At 26.9% G+C, this 17797-nt stretch overlaps 2 protein-coding genes across 5 annotated transcripts; one reads left to right on the forward strand and one right to left on the reverse strand.

Annotated features, from left to right (window-relative positions):
* The first annotated feature begins 93 nt into the window (after positions 1 to 93).
* Positions 94 to 6741, forward strand: Paip2 (polyA-binding protein interacting protein 2). 2 transcript variants are annotated; one of them, XM_074244386.1, is made up of 4 exons: positions 94 to 227; positions 2324 to 2512; positions 3963 to 4151; positions 4277 to 6741. In XM_074244386.1, the coding sequence occupies exons 2-4, from the start codon at positions 2342 to 2344 to the stop codon at positions 4364 to 4366; spliced, it is 450 nt and encodes a 149-aa protein (XP_074100487.1). In that variant the 5' UTR covers positions 94 to 227; positions 2324 to 2341; the 3' UTR covers positions 4367 to 6741. The 2 variants fall into 2 exon arrangements, with proteins under 2 accessions (XP_074100487.1, XP_074100486.1); XM_074244385.1 differs by lacking the exon at positions 94 to 227 and adding an exon at positions 1239 to 1571.
* Positions 6742 to 6910: 169 nt separating this feature from the next.
* On the reverse strand, positions 6911 to 15147 carry Alpha-cat (catenin alpha). 3 transcript variants are annotated; one of them, XM_074244379.1, is made up of 6 exons: positions 15015 to 15116; positions 14830 to 14958; positions 12110 to 13173; positions 10719 to 10745; positions 8703 to 10217; positions 6911 to 7638 (listed from the first exon to the last, which is right to left on the reverse strand). In XM_074244379.1, the coding sequence occupies exons 3-6, from the start codon at positions 13154 to 13156 to the stop codon at positions 7474 to 7476; spliced, it is 2754 nt and encodes a 917-aa protein (XP_074100480.1). In that variant the 5' UTR covers positions 13157 to 13173; positions 14830 to 14958; positions 15015 to 15116; the 3' UTR covers positions 6911 to 7473. The 3 variants fall into 3 exon arrangements, with proteins under 3 accessions (XP_074100480.1, XP_074100481.1, XP_074100482.1); XM_074244380.1 differs by lacking the exon at positions 14830 to 14958 and having other exon boundaries at positions 14959 to 15147; XM_074244381.1 differs by lacking the exon at positions 10719 to 10745 and having other exon boundaries at positions 14830 to 15147.
* Positions 15148 to 17797: the final 2650 nt, after the last annotated feature.

Genomic DNA, 17797 nt, shown 5'->3' on the forward strand with positions numbered 1-17797 from the left:
AGAGGTTTTTTCAAGTATGGCGAAGAGGACGACGCACTTGGGTCGGATTGTTGTGATAAAGTGCGGGCTTGTGATGCCTGCTGTTAAATGTTACCGACCTGCCGGATAGTGCTTTGTTTTTACCAAAACGTCAACAGACTCGTGTCAGATGGAATTCCACCAATCGGTACGCATGTATATTTTTAGACGTAAATACTGAGTACTCTGCGAATCAAATCAAGTACTTTGTGAGTATTATTATTATTATTATTAATCTTTATGTTTAAAATAACAATAATAAAAATTTGTTTTTTTGTTTTAATGCCAACTTAAATTTTTTTTTTTTCAAAAAAAAAAATTGATTTTTTTTAAAACAGCTGTTTTTTTTTTTTGTAAAAAATGTAAAATGTTACAATATTAAAGTTAGCTGTCACTTGACAATGTAAAAAAATTTTTTTTAACAAATAAATTTGCTCTAAAAAATTGACATTTAGAAATTTTAAAAAACTACAAATACAATTTTTTTCTTGTCATAATTTATTTGTTACAAAAATTTTTTAAATTATCAACTATCTGCTAAGTTGATTTTCAATGACATTTAATTTAGCTGTCATTTGACAATTTTTTAATTTCCTTTGACAAAAAATTTTTTTAAAATTGCATGTATAATTTTTAAAATTTTCTACATGTAAAATTGTTTCTTTTAATTTTTTTAAAAATAATTTTTCAATAAAATAAATTATTAAAATTTTTAAATGTCGGCTAACTTAATGACAATAAATTTAGCAGATATTTAATAATTACTAGAATTTATTTTGACAAATAAATTATAGAAAAGAAAGTTAAGAAAGAAAATTGACATTTAAAAATTTTTTAAAATTAAAAATGCAATTTTAAAAAAAAAATTATTTTGGAACTAATTTTTTTGTTAAATAAAATTTAAAAATTCTCTAGTGACTGCTAACTTTAATGTCATGCTACCTTAATTTTCATAAAAATGTTAATTGTACTTTTAATTAAAAAAAAAAACAAAAATTTAATAAATTAAAAATTTAAAAAAACTTTATTTTTTATTTTTGAAAAAATTTTTTTTTTTAATTTTTGAAAAAAATTAATGATTTAGTTTTTTTTTTAATTTGAAAAAACATTAATGATTTAATTGTTTATTTTTATAAAATTAATTTTTCACAGAATAAAAAAAATTGACATTTAAAAATTTTTAAATTCCCGCGCTTTAGTGCGACTGCGCAAGTCAAAAATCTAAAACGTAAAACGTCAAACTAAAAAAAACAAACCCCTTAGAAACGCAATTGGAGTTATTAAAAATAAATCAATAGTAATAAAAAATTCATAAATAATTTTAATCAAGAGAAAATTGACAATTTGTTAAACAAAGAAGCGCTTAGCGTTGAGGTGGTATCACTGATTAATAAAAAAAAACATAATAACAATTTACAATAAAGACATACAAAGTACAAGTAAAAAGTACATACGTCAACTCGGAAAATAAAATTGTCTGGCTGTTTCTTGGCTATTAAAAAATCAGTGTAATAAATTGCATCAAGCAGATTTTATTGTTGTTATTATTTATTGTAAGTATTAGCATTTAAATTAATTTATAATTGTGATTACTTTCAGTTTGAAGATAATAATCTACCGTATAAATATTATTTTTGTTTTTCTGTGTCATTGTAATTGTTGAAAAGATAATGAAGCGTCGAATTTACGTGGGTATTGACAAAACAGCAGCGAAATAATTTAAAAAAAAAAAAAAAACAATGAAATGTCAAAAGTAAATTTTAGTTTGTCATTTAGATAACTAGGTTTTTTTTTTTTTTTTATTGAATACTTTATCTAAATTATAAGTATTTGTGTAAATATATTGAGTTTCGATAATTTACGCCTAAATTTAAGGTAATGCGAGTAAGTGAGACGGGTAGTAAATAAATAATGTTAAAAAAATTATTTTTAAAAAATAACCTTTCAAAGTTTGAAATTTTATTTTAATTAGTTAATATTAATTAAAAAATTTATTATAAATATATTTGTAATTTTAATTGTAATAGTAATTGTAATTTAGTATTTTGTAGACTTAATCTCAAGGTGACTCGGTTACAATGACACCAAGGCTGTGTTTTTAAAATACTGACCTTGCTTTCTTTTTAAAAATCATCGGTTAAATATAATTGTACTTATCGCGTGTATTGTAAATTTAATCACGTTATTTTTCAATACGTGATTGAATAATTTGTTTTACTGATAATGTAATGTAATGTTCATGATAGTATAAATTTTTAATGTTTCTTCATATTTACTTATTTACTGATATTAAATTTATTTTTAGGGAATAAAGTCAGCTGGCATGAAGATGAAGATTCCAAATAGCGGCTCCGGCAACGGATATTATGGACATGAAAGTGGTGTCATTTCTTATTTGGATCATGTTGAACAAGAAATAGATCCACCTGCTGGTGAGAACGGGGATTTTGCTGAATATTTATGGATGGAAAATGAAGAAGAGTTTGATAAGCAGGTAATTTTTATTCTTAAATTTATATTAAAAAAAAAAAAAAAAAAAAAAAAATTAACCGGTTTGAAATTATTAAATCGGATAATTTTTAATAAAATTATTAAATAATAATTTATATAAGAAAAAATAAAGGTTTAAATTGAGCTATTAAGTAATATATTTCTTTAATAACTTTAATGAGAGCGTGCTTACAAGTAATGATTATCGGACTTTTAAAATAAACGAGAGCAATTTGATAATTTATCAAGCAGATATTTTCATTCGTTATTTATTTTTATCTCTGAAACATAATAGTTGTTTTATTTTTTTTATTAAGAGAATAAAAAAAATTTTGTATTCAGGATAGTCATATGATTAAATCGGTTTTTTTAGTGAAATTTAGTGTCATTGCAAAAGTCTTGAATTGAATTTGTCCCTTTTCAAGGTTTCATATAATTCTCATCGATAGATAATTTATTATGATAAGTATTTAGGTTGCTTTCAAAAATACTCTATTTCTAGATACATAATTAAGAAATTACATTGTATCTTGTGAACTATTGACATTTTTAAAGATATAAGCTCATCCTGATGTTACACTCATTGAGACCTTTCATTTGAGTACCCACATCAATTTTTCATATATTTTATATATTTATATATTTCACAAATACCATATATATAAAATATATAAGAATTGTCATGTGGGTACTCAAATGAAAGGTTTCGATGAGTGTAACATCGGGATGAGCTTATATCTTTAAAAATGTCAATAATTAAGAAATGACCTTATATCTCGTGAACTAATGACATTTTTGAAGATATAAGCTCATCCTGATGTTACACTCATCGAGACCTTTCATTAGAGTACCCACATCAATTTTTCATATATTTTATATATTTATATATTTCACGAATACTATATATATAAAATATATAAAAATTGCCATGTGGGTATTCAAATGAAAAGTTTCAATGAGTGTAACATCAGGATGACCTTATATCTTAAAAAATGTCAACAATCAAGAAATGACCTTGTATCTCGTCGACTATTGATATTTTTATAGATATAAGCTCATCCTGATGTTATGCGCATCAAGACCTTTCATTTGAGTACCCACATCATTTTTTCATATATTTATATATGTTATATATATGTATATATGAAAAATATATCCAAAATGCATGTGGGTACTCAAATGAAAGCTCTTGATGACTGTAAGATCGGGATGAGCTTATATCTTTAAAAACATCAATATTTAAGAAAGTACAGTGCAATTTAACAAAATTTATTATTTAATAAAACAAAAATTTTATTTATTTATAGTTCACAAGTCACGGCAGTCACATAGTGACTGCAAGGTTCCCAGTTATTTTTATTATTATAAATTTATATAAAAAGAATAATTAAAAATAGTTTATTTAAAAACCATATCCGTTCTCTGTAATTTAATATATAATCATGTATTTATAGGTGTTGGAGCAATTGGAGGAAGAAGAGTTGATGGAGGAATGCCTAGAGGCGATGCTGGAGGAGGAGAGACAGCACCAGAGAAATCAGGTATCCTCTAATTGGTGTAATGTTACAACGGAAACTGTCAGTGGTAATGAATTGTGCCAGCAATTGAGTAGCCTCCGAGTCCACAATGATCTCGCGAAATCGGTAAGAATTTTTTTAATCCCCCGATTAGATATCTCAGTCTAGTTATTTTTAATTTTATTAAATTAAAGACAAATAATAAGATTACAAAATTAAAAAAAAAAAAAAAAATTTTTTTTTTTTTTCAGTCAACACTAAATCCGGATGCTGAAGAATTTGTTCCTTCTTTTAAATCAGTGACAGTAAGTACAACAGAAATATCAAGTGAATCGTCATAAAAAAATTATATATAATTCTCTGATGCGTGTTATTTAATGAGCTAATTATTGATGATAAATCTTACGGGCAAATGGGATGACTTGATTAAATATTTAATTGAAAAGTGACAAAAATAAACAAAGGCAAAATGAAAAAAAATTTGAGCTCATAAATTTTTAAACACGCTAAAAAGTACAATGAATAAAAAATAAAATAAAATAATAATGATAATGATAATGATAAATAAAAATAAAAATAAAAGTAATTTAATAGCTATCAGCCCTCCAATGACGACCACATGCGTATTTTAATTATTCTGAATTTTATATTTTTGGCGTTTTATTCGCGCCTTTATGCAATTTGCGGCATATAATATAATTATTTGCTTCTTATTCTATATTATTCAGAAACAAAAAGAAAAAAAAATTATAAAAAGTTAATACAATAAAAAAAAAAAAAAAAAAAAAAAAAAAAATTACAATTATAACAATAACAATAATCAATAAATAAATCTTTCATTAACGTACTTAAAGATAATCACATATTGAAAAAGATAAATATGGTATCAAGTTGGATAAATAATGCACTCAATCAATAACAACCAAAAAAAAAAAAAAAAAAAAATTAAAATACTATGTTGAGAATTTTTTTTTTTTTAAATTAAAATTTAAAAGGCACTGAAGCAATTTATTTACCTATTTAAAAGATCTCATAGCTTGCGAGGGCTGCGAGACCTCATTTATTGACGTAGAATCTTTAAAATAATTATTTAAATTTTGAGATTGTTTGTTTGTTTAATTTTATATTTTTTTTTGGATTTAAATTTAGTAGCCTTCCGTCTCATTTAATTTTAATCTTTTGTGTCTCTTGTCAATTGTATAAATACAATCATGATAATGATAATAATTAAAGGACAAAAAAAGTTAAGCATTAAGCAAATTAAATAAAAATAAAATTTGATTAAAATCTTGACACTTAGCATGTAAACATACTCTTATATTGTATAAAGTATTTGTTTTTATTGTAACGTTTATAAATAACCGATGTATTTTATTTATTACACCGGTGGCTAAGCTCATAAATTATATTTTATCAAATACATCGTTTAATTATCCACGTTTATATATTTTAATCATAACTTTTAGTGCTGAGGTAATTGTTATTGAATTGATAAATTTTTTTTAATTTTCTGAGAAAATTACTTATAGATTAATTTTGTTTAAAACTATTGTATAAGTATAAATGGGAAAAATTGTCATTTTTAATCAGATAATTATTTGGGATATTTTTGGTGAAGTACTAAATTATCTGGTTTAATTATTAGGCGTTACTAATGTCAAAAGGGCGTGTAAAAAATTTTTTTTCCCTTCAACCAGCCAAGAAATGTTTATAACATTCAGGTCTGTAAGAAAAGTCAGTAAAAAAAATTTTTATACGCACTTTTGGCTCTAAGACAAAAAAATTCTTAAGCCAAAATGATGTATCATTTTTTTTTTTTAACTATAATTAATTATTAGTCTTAAAAAAAAAATTATAACACCGGTAAAGATTTTTTTGTCTTAGAGTCAAAAGGGCGGATACAAAAAAAATTTTTTCATCCACTTTTTTTACGGATATAAATGTTATAAACATTTTTAAGTTAATTAGAGTGAAAAAAAATTTTTTACACGCCCTTTTAGCTCTAAGACAAAAAAATTTTAAAGTCAAAAGGGCGTATCATTTTTTTTTTAATTATAATTAAAAGAAAAAAAGGTTTAGGGTTTGCATGATTTAACTTCTTTAACTAAAATATTTTATAAACATAAGCCGCATTATAACTCTATTTGTATTGGTAAATGAGCATTTGTGATGGGAATCACTCTTATTGTTTTTTTACCTAGTGTTAAAAATTAGCTTAGGTAAAAAAATAAAAAAAAATATTAAATAATTATTTAAAAAGCAAAAAATCTTAATTTATTTAAACCTTCCTATTCCCTGTTTATTTAAAAAGAAAGCTTATTAATTTTATTAAAAATTTTATTGATCTACAGTGTTTACAACACATTGCATAATTTATGAAAAAAATAAAATACCACAAATTATATAATTAATTCGAAGACTAATTTTTTTTGAGAAAAAAAAGTATAATTATTCATAAATAATTAGTGTTACTCTAACTTATAATTATTACGTATTTATATTAATTTTTGTATCAGATACGAGTGTATTAAAAGTGCAGTTATATTTTTTTAAAACTTATAAATAATAATGGAAGTTTATTGGTAATTTTAACAGGAGATTTATAACTTACATCGAGTAATATAAAATTAATAAACTAAAAAATGGTAGCGTACAAAAATTTTTAATTGTACCAGTAGTAAATTTTGGTCTTTTTTTTTTTTTTTTTTTTGCAATTACTCAATAGAATAAAGAAACCCTTGTGATATGTTGTTCGTCTTTAGTTCCACAAGTAATTTGTAAAAACTGGTAGAAAATTCGTACAAACCACCGAGGCCTTTGATTGCTTTAGTTTATTAATTTATGACAATTATTTACTAATTTAAAAAACTTAAATTTAGTTTATAAAAAAAAAATTTTTATATAAATGTTTAATGTACTTGCCGTACATTTTTTTGAATACTTTAACAGTCTCGTTAGCTTCTGATTCAATTGTTTAATTTTTAAATTATCAATTATTGAGCTTTTAATTTTAGTTGCCTTTTGAAGGCCAAAATTATGTAAAAAAAAAAAAGTACATAATTTTTTAATAAAAAAAATTTTTAATTTGATCAAATTGCTTGAAAATTTTTAGAATTTTCCGAACAAAAAAAAAAAATTAAAAATATTGCTGTTATTTACTTTTATAAATATCCGCAAACAAAATACTAACTATCAATACGATAAATAATTAAAAATAATAAATCATTGGTATGTACTTAAATAAAGAGAAAAACTCCCCGATACAACCATGTAAATAATTATAAAATTGTAAAGACAATACTCTGTAAAAATTGTCTCAACATGATTCAAAGACTTTTAATTATTTAATTGTTAATTATTATTTTTTTTTAATGTGTATTATTTTTTTTTATATTCTCTAATAATTCATTTAATCATATATATTATTATTGTTATGTTGTTAATTATTTTATACAGTATCCGTCGGACTTTGGAATTCCGATAGTGCGTGAATCGGATTCTGTACTTTTTTCTGCGAGCCCTTTCGTACTTTAGCTCTTACTTCTTCAGGCCGTTCTGGACGTACTAGTGGTTTTTTCTCCGGTGCTTTCATTTTCCAGACAACTATTGGTGACTAAAAAAAAATCAATAAAATAATTAATAATAATAATAATAATAATAATAATAATAATAATATATGTATTTTTAATAAATAGCAACTATTTGACATACTTACATACTAATTATCCAAGAAAGTAAATTAAAAAAAAAAAAATTTATTTATTTAGTATTTATAATTCAAGGATAATATCATAAAATCATTCTACATTTATAATCACCTAATAATATCTATTTTAATTTATTTACTATTAACAATAAATTAAAAGCCCCCTACCGCTCAATAATTTTTTAAGTAAGGCAAAAGCACCCATTATTGACACTATAAGAGTGATCATGAATATTTAAATTTTTTTATCGTGCTTCAAATCAATATTGTCAACTTTTTTTTTTTTTTTAGAACACCTTAATCATTGTTTTTAACTATATAGTTTAATTAATTAACTTTAATAGCAATACATTTTTAATAATTATTATTATATTAACTTAAAATCAATAAGTCAAATCGTGACCGAAATGCCATAAGGGCGTAAAATTTTTTTTTTGCCATTCAACTTTAAACTGCGTAAAATGTAGAGATTTGTCAAAAAAAATTTTTCTACGTACTAATGCCTAACTTTCAATTTTGCTTTGAAATTGAAAAAAATTTTTTTCAAAAATTTTTAGAATTTTTTTTTTTAATTTAAAAAATTTTTTTAAATTTTAGAGAAAAAAAAATTTTTTTTTAAATAGTTAAAAAAAATATCTAAAATAATTTTAAACAATGCAATTTTATGAAAAAACATTGAAAAATCTTCTATTATTTTTTAATAATATTGTTAAGAAATTAGAAACGTAAAAGCAGTTTTGGCCGACTTGAAAAAATGAAATTTTTTTGTGGTAAATAATTTATACCTTGGAATTAAATTTTACTATTTTTTAATTTAAAAAATATATAAAATTATCATGAAGTATCAACAATTGTGATTATTAACAAATTTTAATAATGAAATAATAAAATTAAATAGTGGGTGCTCTGTTAATAATAGGGGCTTTTACCTTAATCCTAATATTTAAAATAAAAAAAAAATAAATACTTACAGTGACATTAGACTGCCTAGGATATTTAGTAGAGGCAACATATGAAGCCTTGACAGTAAGAACTACAGCATTCATCAAGTTCTTAGCAGCTTGAATAAGGGACGTAGCGCTGTCGAGCCCAGAAACAATAAGTTCTCCACTAATATTCTGAACATCAGCCTTAACTTTACTAGTAATGTTCATCTGATGACAATAAAGAGCGATTCTCTGCAAGTAAGCCAACAAGTCCTTCTTGGTGGAGCTCTCAGGACACTGATCAGCAATTTGTCTGGTAAGTTTATCGAGCTTGGTACCAGCCTCAGAAATTTTCTTAGCCGCAGTGATGACGTCCATAGTAGTCTTCAAAGGGCCACGACCTCGGGTGAAGTCCGTCATCTCCATCATAATCATGCACATGTGCTTAGCAAGCACAATAATGTCATTACCAGCGTCATCCCACTTGGCAACTTCCTTGTCAAATTTAAGCTTCTCGCTCCTAAAGTACTCGACTTGCTGCAGAATCTTCTGCTTGTCTTCCTCGGGCATTTTACGCATAGCTTCGCGAGCTGTGGTAATACCACTGATCTCCGGGTATTCATCAACACCGTGTTCTCCAGTCTGAGCGCTGGATTTACTGCGAGTCTCTAGAGTGTAGTGTTCATCCAGTTCGACGTCCTCCGGGTCGAGATCTTCGTCAGCGCGGTTCATCAAGACAGCTCGCCTGATTTCTCTAACTCCGTCGTAAACGAGTCTTGACGCATCAATGAAGTCATTCTCGTCGACGTCCTTCGCAGGGTTGCTGCTCAGCGCGTCTACGGCAATCTCAACTCTCTGAGCGAATTTAGGCATCACTTGCTCCCGTAAAACTTTAACAGCTTCCAAGACACGCTTGGTGTAAATGCAAGGCTCGTAATTGTCCATTTCTGCCTGGACGACATTGCAAACTCTCGCTGATCGACCGCGAATCGCCCCAGCAGTGCGGTCCAGAGTGTCAGCGTCGCCTTCTTGGAGTGCAAGAACACATTTATTAACATCTTCGAGGATATGATTCTCTGAAACCGCCAGGAAGTCGTCAATTGTGGTTATATCATCGACTGCTTCGGTTAAAACTCGGACCTGGTTCTCCCAAGCTTGTCTAAAGACTTCCATGTTGTCCAGCGCGACTCTGGACTGCGGACGTGCTGCCAGCACACGTGCCGCGTTTATTACTTGCGGACAGAGATTTTCAATCTGCGCTGCGGCGTACCGGACCATTTTAACCCCGTCTTCGTTTCCAGACATACTGCAAACTAAATTAGCGACTTCTACCAGCTTGTTTGCGTGCTCGGTGAACACTAGAGCGTACTCCTCGACTTCCTTGTCTCTTCCATTGCGGGCAGCTTCTATCAGGACCAACAGTGGGACGTTGGTCTCCAGAAAACTGTCAGATACGTGGTCCACCACTGCTTTGCGGAGTTGACGACGGAGATCTCGGGTTTTACGACACATGTGGTCGATAGCACGCTCCAGGCCTTCTGACTGCTCCTTTACGCCCATCTGTTGGTTATTATTTAATTAGATTAGTTATAAAAAAAAAAAAAAAAAAAAATTAAAAAAAAAAATTTTTTTTTAAATTAAAAAACAAAATACATAAATAAAAAAAAAATTTTTAAAACAAATGTCTACTAGTCATGGTTCACTCGACAAATGTGCTAGTGTTAATTTTAAAGCAATTTATATCTAATGTAAATAAAAACACCAATAGTCCAATTTATTGTGAATAATTCGATCATAATTTAAGGACTAGTGAAGCATTTATTGCACATATGGATGATAAAGTGAAAATTATTGACATTATAATTATTAATAAAAATCACATGTGGATTATATTTAATACAATGTACTGGTGCGACGGCGTGGCATTTTTATCAATTATTTTTTTTTTTTTAATAATTTGTATCTATAAAAATTATTAGTCATTCCACTTGGTTACAAAGCTGTTGGCAATGAAATCTCACGTGTCACAAACAACCAACACACTTAGGACGGAATATTTACCCGCTTCCGTCGACGTGCTAGCTGTAACTGATCATCGCCAAAAAACATAAGGACAAAAGTAAAATAGATTTATAATCATCGTTCTAAAGCTGTTGGTAAATAATTCATTAATTATAATTATAATTATTATTTATAATATTAATATCTTAAATATGTAATTTTTATTCCAAGTATGGTCCATATTTTTTTTAGAATTATTTTAATATTTTTAAGGAAGCCCTTTCACTATCAATGTTAAACAAAAAATATTAGATTATGCATTAATTTTTATCTAATAGTTAAAGTCCTTATTTATCTACTAGTGAAATTTAATTTATTCTTTACCGTGAAAATTTAAAAAAAAAAAAAATTTTTTTTAATGTTAGTATTTTTCTTTAAAAAAAAAAAAAAAAAAAAAAAAAAATACTTAATTCCAACTGTATTCAATGATATATAAATTATATATAATTGAGTAAAGTTGATATTGAATTAAATTTGTAAAACAATAGAATTTTATTTTCTAAAAATAAAATTATTTAGTAAATTTTTTTTTTTAATTTATTTAAAATAAACATTTTATTAAATAAAAAAAAAATTGAATAGAGATTTTTAAAAGCGCGTCAGAACTTCTAATATACTATTGAGTCGAGATATCATTGAACACGTTGAGTAAAATTAGTATCGAAAAGTGAAAGAATTGGGTAAAGTTTTTTTTTTTTTTCCAAATTATTCAATTATTTTATGACATTAAATTTAGCTGTCACTTGACAATTTTTTAATTTTTTCTAACAAATAAGTTCAAAAAAATTATTTTAAAAAAATTGGATTTAAAATTTTTTTAAATTCATATAAGTCAATTTTTTAAATAATTTTTTTTTTATAATTTAATTGTTAGAAAAATTCTTAAAATTATCAACTATCTGCTAAATTAATTATTATATTATTTTAGTGGAGTACAGTATGTCACCGAGTTGAGTAATCTGGAGTAAAGCTGTGTTACTGCCAAAAATACTAGCATTCTTGTCATGAGACATTAAAACGTTATGGTTTTATGACTAAACATTTTTAATTAATTTATTTATTTACACTGACTGTAAAAATTTAAACATGGATGTAAACAACCGAAATATAACGTTGCCAAATCACGGACTATTAAATATTAAATTTTTTTTTAATTTTCAAAATTTAAACGATTAATGCTTTATAAACTATTTATTTTAATTTTAGGAATTTTTATTTATGGGTTTTTTATTTTAATTTTAGAAATTTTGACTACTACAGTTGTGATTAAACTGGAGCGAAAGAACTTCCTTAATAAAATTTCTCAGTAAAAAAATCAGAAGAAAAACTACAAATTAAAAAAAAATATTTAGATACTTATATAAATAATAATAATAATTAAAAATACTTACATTATTCATATATTCACTGAGTAAATCTTGCAGAGCCTGTCTGACAGCATTGCACTCAGCGACAATCCTTTCACGTCTCTCGTCGCGAGTGCAAGACGAGTCTGCCATGAGAGCTGCGCCACTAATAATACTTTCAAGTCGTTCCTCAAGACTGGGTCTAGTGCGTACTTCATTGTAAGCAAGAGGCGACATGACCATGCGTTCATCGAAGTCATCCAGGGCAGCCGCGAGTTCACCGGGTCCATCGTAAGGATGTTGACTGTCAAGAGGCATTTTTCCTTGCGCGACATCATTAATAGTATTGACGGCCTCGCAAACTTGTTTCAGGACGTAGTCGCGGTTAGCTTTCGCAGCAGCTAGCTCTGGATGGCGAACGTAGACCTTGGATGCGGTCAGCAGCATAGTAGAGTGTTTCTTGAGAACAGCACGCGCGGCAGCCAGGTCATCGCGGAGCTGCGGGTCCTTGAGCTCTTGCTGTCTCTTGGCTGCCTGGTTCATCAGCTCAGACGCGTTTCGTCCAAATTGCTTAATGTTCTCCAGCAACTCTTGCTGCGACGAAGCGTTCTCCAGCTTTCTCAAGTCGTCCTCCACGACATGCAGCGACTTGAGCAGCAAATGGACGTCTACCATGTCTGCGAGTATCAGAAGACGCGTGACAGCTGACAGCAAATTTCGCGCAGCTCTCACCATGTTGCCCCGTTTCAGTGAGGAGCAAGGGTCCTCGGAAAATTCTCTCGCCGCGATACTCATGGCAGCTCCCGTCTTGCGAACCTCTTCGACGGCACACAGCATTTCTGCGGTGATATCTGGGTTTTCATATGCGATTTGCTCACCACGTTCGATGAAATTAGCTGTTGCTTTCTCCACAGTTCCCACTAACGCGCTAGCACGTTTCGATTTGCCTTTTTTCTTCTTACTCGGCCCCTTCGTGTTTACTAGTGTCGTTACCTGGAGAACTAGAGGCTCCAGGGTTTTTTCCACCGACATTGTACGGATTTCTAAATTCTTCGGGTCCCATTTTAAAGTTATTGGTCCAAAATCTGACATTTTTTTTTTTTAGTTACCTAGAAATAAAAAATTATTAATGTTGAAATAAAAATAAATTAACAGGGAAAAAAATTTATTGCAATGTTAAAACAATTTTTTTTTTTTCATCATTGCGTTTAAGATGGTTCAACTGATCACCAAAAAATTCAGCGTAGATAAAAAATTTAAATTTACGATTTTACAGAAGTCCAAAATTGATGCTAATTTTGAGACACCCGAAAAATCCCGTTTTTAATTTTTTATTGTTTATATTTCTTGTCAAAATTTTTTTATAAATTAGCAATTTTGGATAGAGTTACATGAAACTTTGACTCATCGATCGATATGTGTCATATTTCAATGACATTTTTTTAAATATAAGTTACTCGAGTTTTAAAAAAATAGTCTATTATTTTTGACTGTATAGTAGGTTAATATAAGTATGGAATAGTATTAATAGTATTTTAATGTAATTTAAAATTAAAAAAAAAAAAAAAAAAGAGAGTACAAATATCTTAAAAATTAAATAAAATTTAGTGTATATGCAAATGTAAATAATTAAATTAATAATACTGAAGTTGACAGATATTAAAAATTTTTTTGGAATTTTATAGCAATTAAATTATTAAAAAAAAAATTAATTCAAAAGTTTCACATGTGAAAATTAATCAAAATTACAAGTGGAAATTTTTAGAAGTATTTTTTTTATTGTAATTAATTTATTAAAAAAATTTTTAAAATTGACAGCTGATTGCTAACTTCAGTATTATTTAAATTAAGACATAAGATAAAGTTTTGTAAAACGCGATATGTGACACAAATAAAAATAATATTCTATTCTATTTTTAAAAATAAATACTATAAAAAAAAAATTTGTAAATTTGTTAAATTATGAAAATTAAGTTTTAAAGACATGAGACAATTTTTAATTTATGAAATAAATTTAGAAAATTTATAATCTCTCAATAGTGATACTGAATTTTACAGATATTTAACAATTTTTTTTGATTTTTATAAAAAATTAAATTGAAATAAAAAAAATTTTCAATGTAGAAATTAAAAAAAAAATTATAATTGTGAATTTTTTTAAATATTTTTTTTATAATTTTTGATTTGTTATGAAAATTTTGAGAATTTTTAGATTTCTGCTAATTTCAGTGTTATTTTTAGTAAAGATTATTGAAAATATTTTTTTTTAATTTAATTTAAAAATTAATAATTAAAAAATAGTCTCTTATATTTTACTCATAAAAAAATAATTAATAGTTCATTTAAAAAAAAAAAAAAAAAAAAAAAAAAAAAAAAAAAAAGTAAATTTAAAAATAATTTTTTTAAAAACATTAAAAATAAAAACACTGATGTCAACAGATTTGACAATTTTTAGGATTTACCTAGTAAAAAAATTATTTTAAAACAAATACTACACGTAAAAATTGAAAAGTAATAAAAATTCAAGTTTTAATTTTTTTTTTAATTTTTTAATTGAAATTTTTTCAATAAAAAATTTTGAAATGTCGGCTAACTTGATTTTAATTTAAAATTAAATATTCCATCAACACCAGCTACTTGTCAGTGCTGGAATTTCAACAGCATTCACTTAATCACAGTGACTCACAAGCACATGAATCATCCAAAAACAAATAAACGTCTAAAAAATTCAGATAATTAACATTAATATCAGTAGAAATACTTACAATAAATAAAATAGCCAGCTACAATAATCGTGCAGAAGCCCGAGGTTTAACTATAGATTTATTGGAGAAAATTCGGCCTCGCAACGTCTAACAATGGCTTTACGCTATTATCACGCTCACAGGACTCACCTTGTCAAAAAATGCAGTTAGATATTGAATTCACTGTCTCGTTAAATATAAATTACTTTAGCTGGTAGTAGTACCGTTGGGTAGGTCAATATTTCCATCAACTTGAAATTAAATAAAGTGTGACCTTTTTTTGGCAAATGTTCACTGCTCTAGTTTCAACTCAGATTCACCATTTACCATTTACTCGCTATGTATAATGTTGTATGTGTATATATACTATATAGTACTTACTCACTCGACGTCATTATTTCCATTTTTCGTAGAGTGTGTACAGTAGAGAGAGGGAGACCGTCCGCTTCTCCAGGGACAATTCGTTTGGTTTGTTTGGTTTACGCCCTCTCAGTGGATATCTAAGGTTTCTAATTTAGTTCTTATACCAGCCGTCGGTGATGAAGAGGGCGTTTTGAGTGGCAGTCGCCTGCAAATTTTTTTTATATATATATGTTATATGTTATATTAGAATTTAAATTTGCGCGCGCAAGCGTTTTAAATTTGCGCGCGCAAGTGTTTTAAATTTGCGCGCGCAAGTGTTTTAAATTTGCGCGCGCCTGAGTTTTAAATTTGCACTAGAATTCAAATTTGCGCGTGCTTCGACTGTACAGTTTGCATTTATTTTTATTCTTATGAGATGTTCAACCAATCACGTTACGAATAGTTTGCTTACATGACATATTTTCATATTTATCATCTAAATTATAAAAGTGGAATATATTTTCATGCTTATGATATATTTGACCAATTACGTAATGAATAGTTTGCTTATAGTTGAGATTTTTTTAGCTCGACCTATAGAGGAGATATCACCACTCGCGGGAAAATTCAAACAAATAAAAAAAAGTATAGAAGTCTTTATGAAAAAGTTAACAAATCGTAATGTATGTACCGAGACCAGCTGGACTGGTGCCCAGTAGGTGGTGAATCCTGGCGGCGCTTTTGAGAGCGACCAGCCCAAGAGAAGATGACGCGGGAATTCAAATTAAATTCCCGTGACAAAATATGTATTATTTAAAAAAGACTATTTCATTGGGTGGTACAATTTTTTGACTGGTGTCAATCTTATTAGTAATGAAAGTATAATCCAGCTTTACAATAGTTGTATCGTAAGTTTTTTCAATAATTTTTTCAATAAAAAATAATGAAATTGCTAAATTTGTTAAAATAACGAATGGAATGTGTCATTAGATAATTCGAACACTATTACACTTATGATGATATTATTTTGGTACCATTTAACTCTAAAGAACGATACAAGTTCGGATGGTTCCCTTTGTATTTTTGATTTTACAATTGTTTAGCAAAAAAACGTGTACTGGGGCAAAGCGGGTACCTACTTGCGCTGCTCTGATTCAATTCTAGATTTATTTTGTCATACAATATTATCAAGTAATACGTAAATATAAGAAAAAAGCGAAAATACATTCTTGATTGAAAACTTATTATCAATTTCAATAGAAAAATGCTTATTTTGCTTAAAATTAATGAAATAAAAATAAGATCATTATTTGAATGATTGCAATGTCTAAAAATATTTTTTTTTATGTTTGCTAAATACACAATTTTGTTATAAGAATTAATTTTTTTTTTTTAAATTTAATTAATTTTGTAAATTGTTCGTCCTAAATTTATTTAGAATTTTAATTTTTTGGATACAGATTAAATACTTAAAAAAAAATTAGTTCCATAAATTACAAAAATACTTTAATAAAAAAAATGGAAAATTCACTAAAAATAATTAATACCTTGCGACAAATAGAGGTAAAAAAAATGAATTGTTTGTTTACAAAAATACAGTAATGGTTGAAATAATAAGTCCTTTTTTCGAGAAGTAAGAGAACAATAACAATAATAAAACAAAGAGTAGACTTGAAACCATCAATTACATTTTTCACGTGAAAGTAATAATATATAGTCTCAGACAAAGTGCTAAAATACACATATATCCCTGGAGCAAAAGAGTGTAAACGTTAAATTAAAATAAAGTTAAATATATAGATAAAAGTAACAAACGCCGAAGGCATACAAATATTTTAGTATTATTATTTTATATATATACATATATTCGGGCGTACAACACGTCCATCGTCCATCGTCAGCTTTAGTATTTGGTACACTGTGTAATCAGGAGGGCCGCGGTTTTTTTCTTTGTAATAATCCGTCAGTACTTTTAAAAACAGCCAAAAACTCCACCTTTAACACCTTTCTATTGTTTTCATTCCTACTGACTTTGCAGTAATCATACATTACTTTTTTTTAAAACTTATTATTTTTACGCCCCAGCCTCAGCCGTACGTTGAAGTGTAAACTTCACCGAAAATTTCAAAGATTAATACATTATTTTTTTGTCTACTTCTTACCTTTAGTTTTCTCTTCATTTCAGTCTAAGCTGTAATTTTTTTCACTGTAAAAAATATTATATAAATCTACCCAATAGTATATTTCTTACACAGAAAAAAATGTTCACTTGAGCCAAGAAAATATTTTTCTTTCTAATTATTTTCTTGAGCAAAAAAAAAATTTTTTTTGGCTAGAAATTTCACTTATTTCAAAAAAATTAATTCTCTTGCTTTAAGAAATACGTATCTTGATCCAAGAAAATTTATTTAAGTCAAAAAAATCTTCTTGTTTTGAGAAAATTCAGATTTTTGCTCCAAAAAATTAAATATAAAGATAGAAGTAAATTTTCATTAATATTTTTAGTGATTAACATGTCAAATGGGAAGATCAAACAATATTGAATTATTTTTTTTCATTCAATATGTATAATTGCACGTTAAAATAATATAAAATGGGTATCAAATATTCAAGAGAAAAATTTTCTCAAGGTGAGAAAATTTTTTTC

The sequence above is a fragment of the Cotesia typhae genome, unplaced genomic scaffold (assembly GCF_013202065.1).
Source record: "Cotesia typhae breed Kobodo isofemale line unplaced genomic scaffold, CoteBio_Ctyphae contig_43, whole genome shotgun sequence".
Lineage (NCBI taxonomy): Eukaryota > Metazoa > Arthropoda > Insecta > Hymenoptera > Braconidae > Cotesia > Cotesia typhae.

Coding starts and splice junctions, on each gene's coding strand:
- Alpha-cat (XM_074244380.1), bottom strand. CDS start 13,156: ATGTCAGATTTTGGACCAATAACTTTAAAATGGGACCCGAAGAATTTA. Junction 10,746..12,109: donor TCAGTGAATATATGAATAAT/GTAAGTATTTTT, acceptor GGCGATGATCAG/TTACAGCTAGCACGTCGACG. Junction 7,639..8,702: donor CTAGGCAGTCTAATGTCACT/GTAAGTATTTAT, acceptor ATTTTTTTTTAG/TCACCAATAGTTGTCTGGAA.
- Paip2 (XM_074244386.1), top strand. CDS start 2,342: ATGAAGATGAAGATTCCAAATAGCGGCTCCGGCAACGGATATTATGGA. Junction 2,513..3,962: donor AAGAAGAGTTTGATAAGCAG/GTAATTTTTATT, acceptor ATGTATTTATAG/GTGTTGGAGCAATTGGAGGA. Junction 4,152..4,276: donor ACAATGATCTCGCGAAATCG/GTAAGAATTTTT, acceptor TTTTTTTTTCAG/TCAACACTAAATCCGGATGC.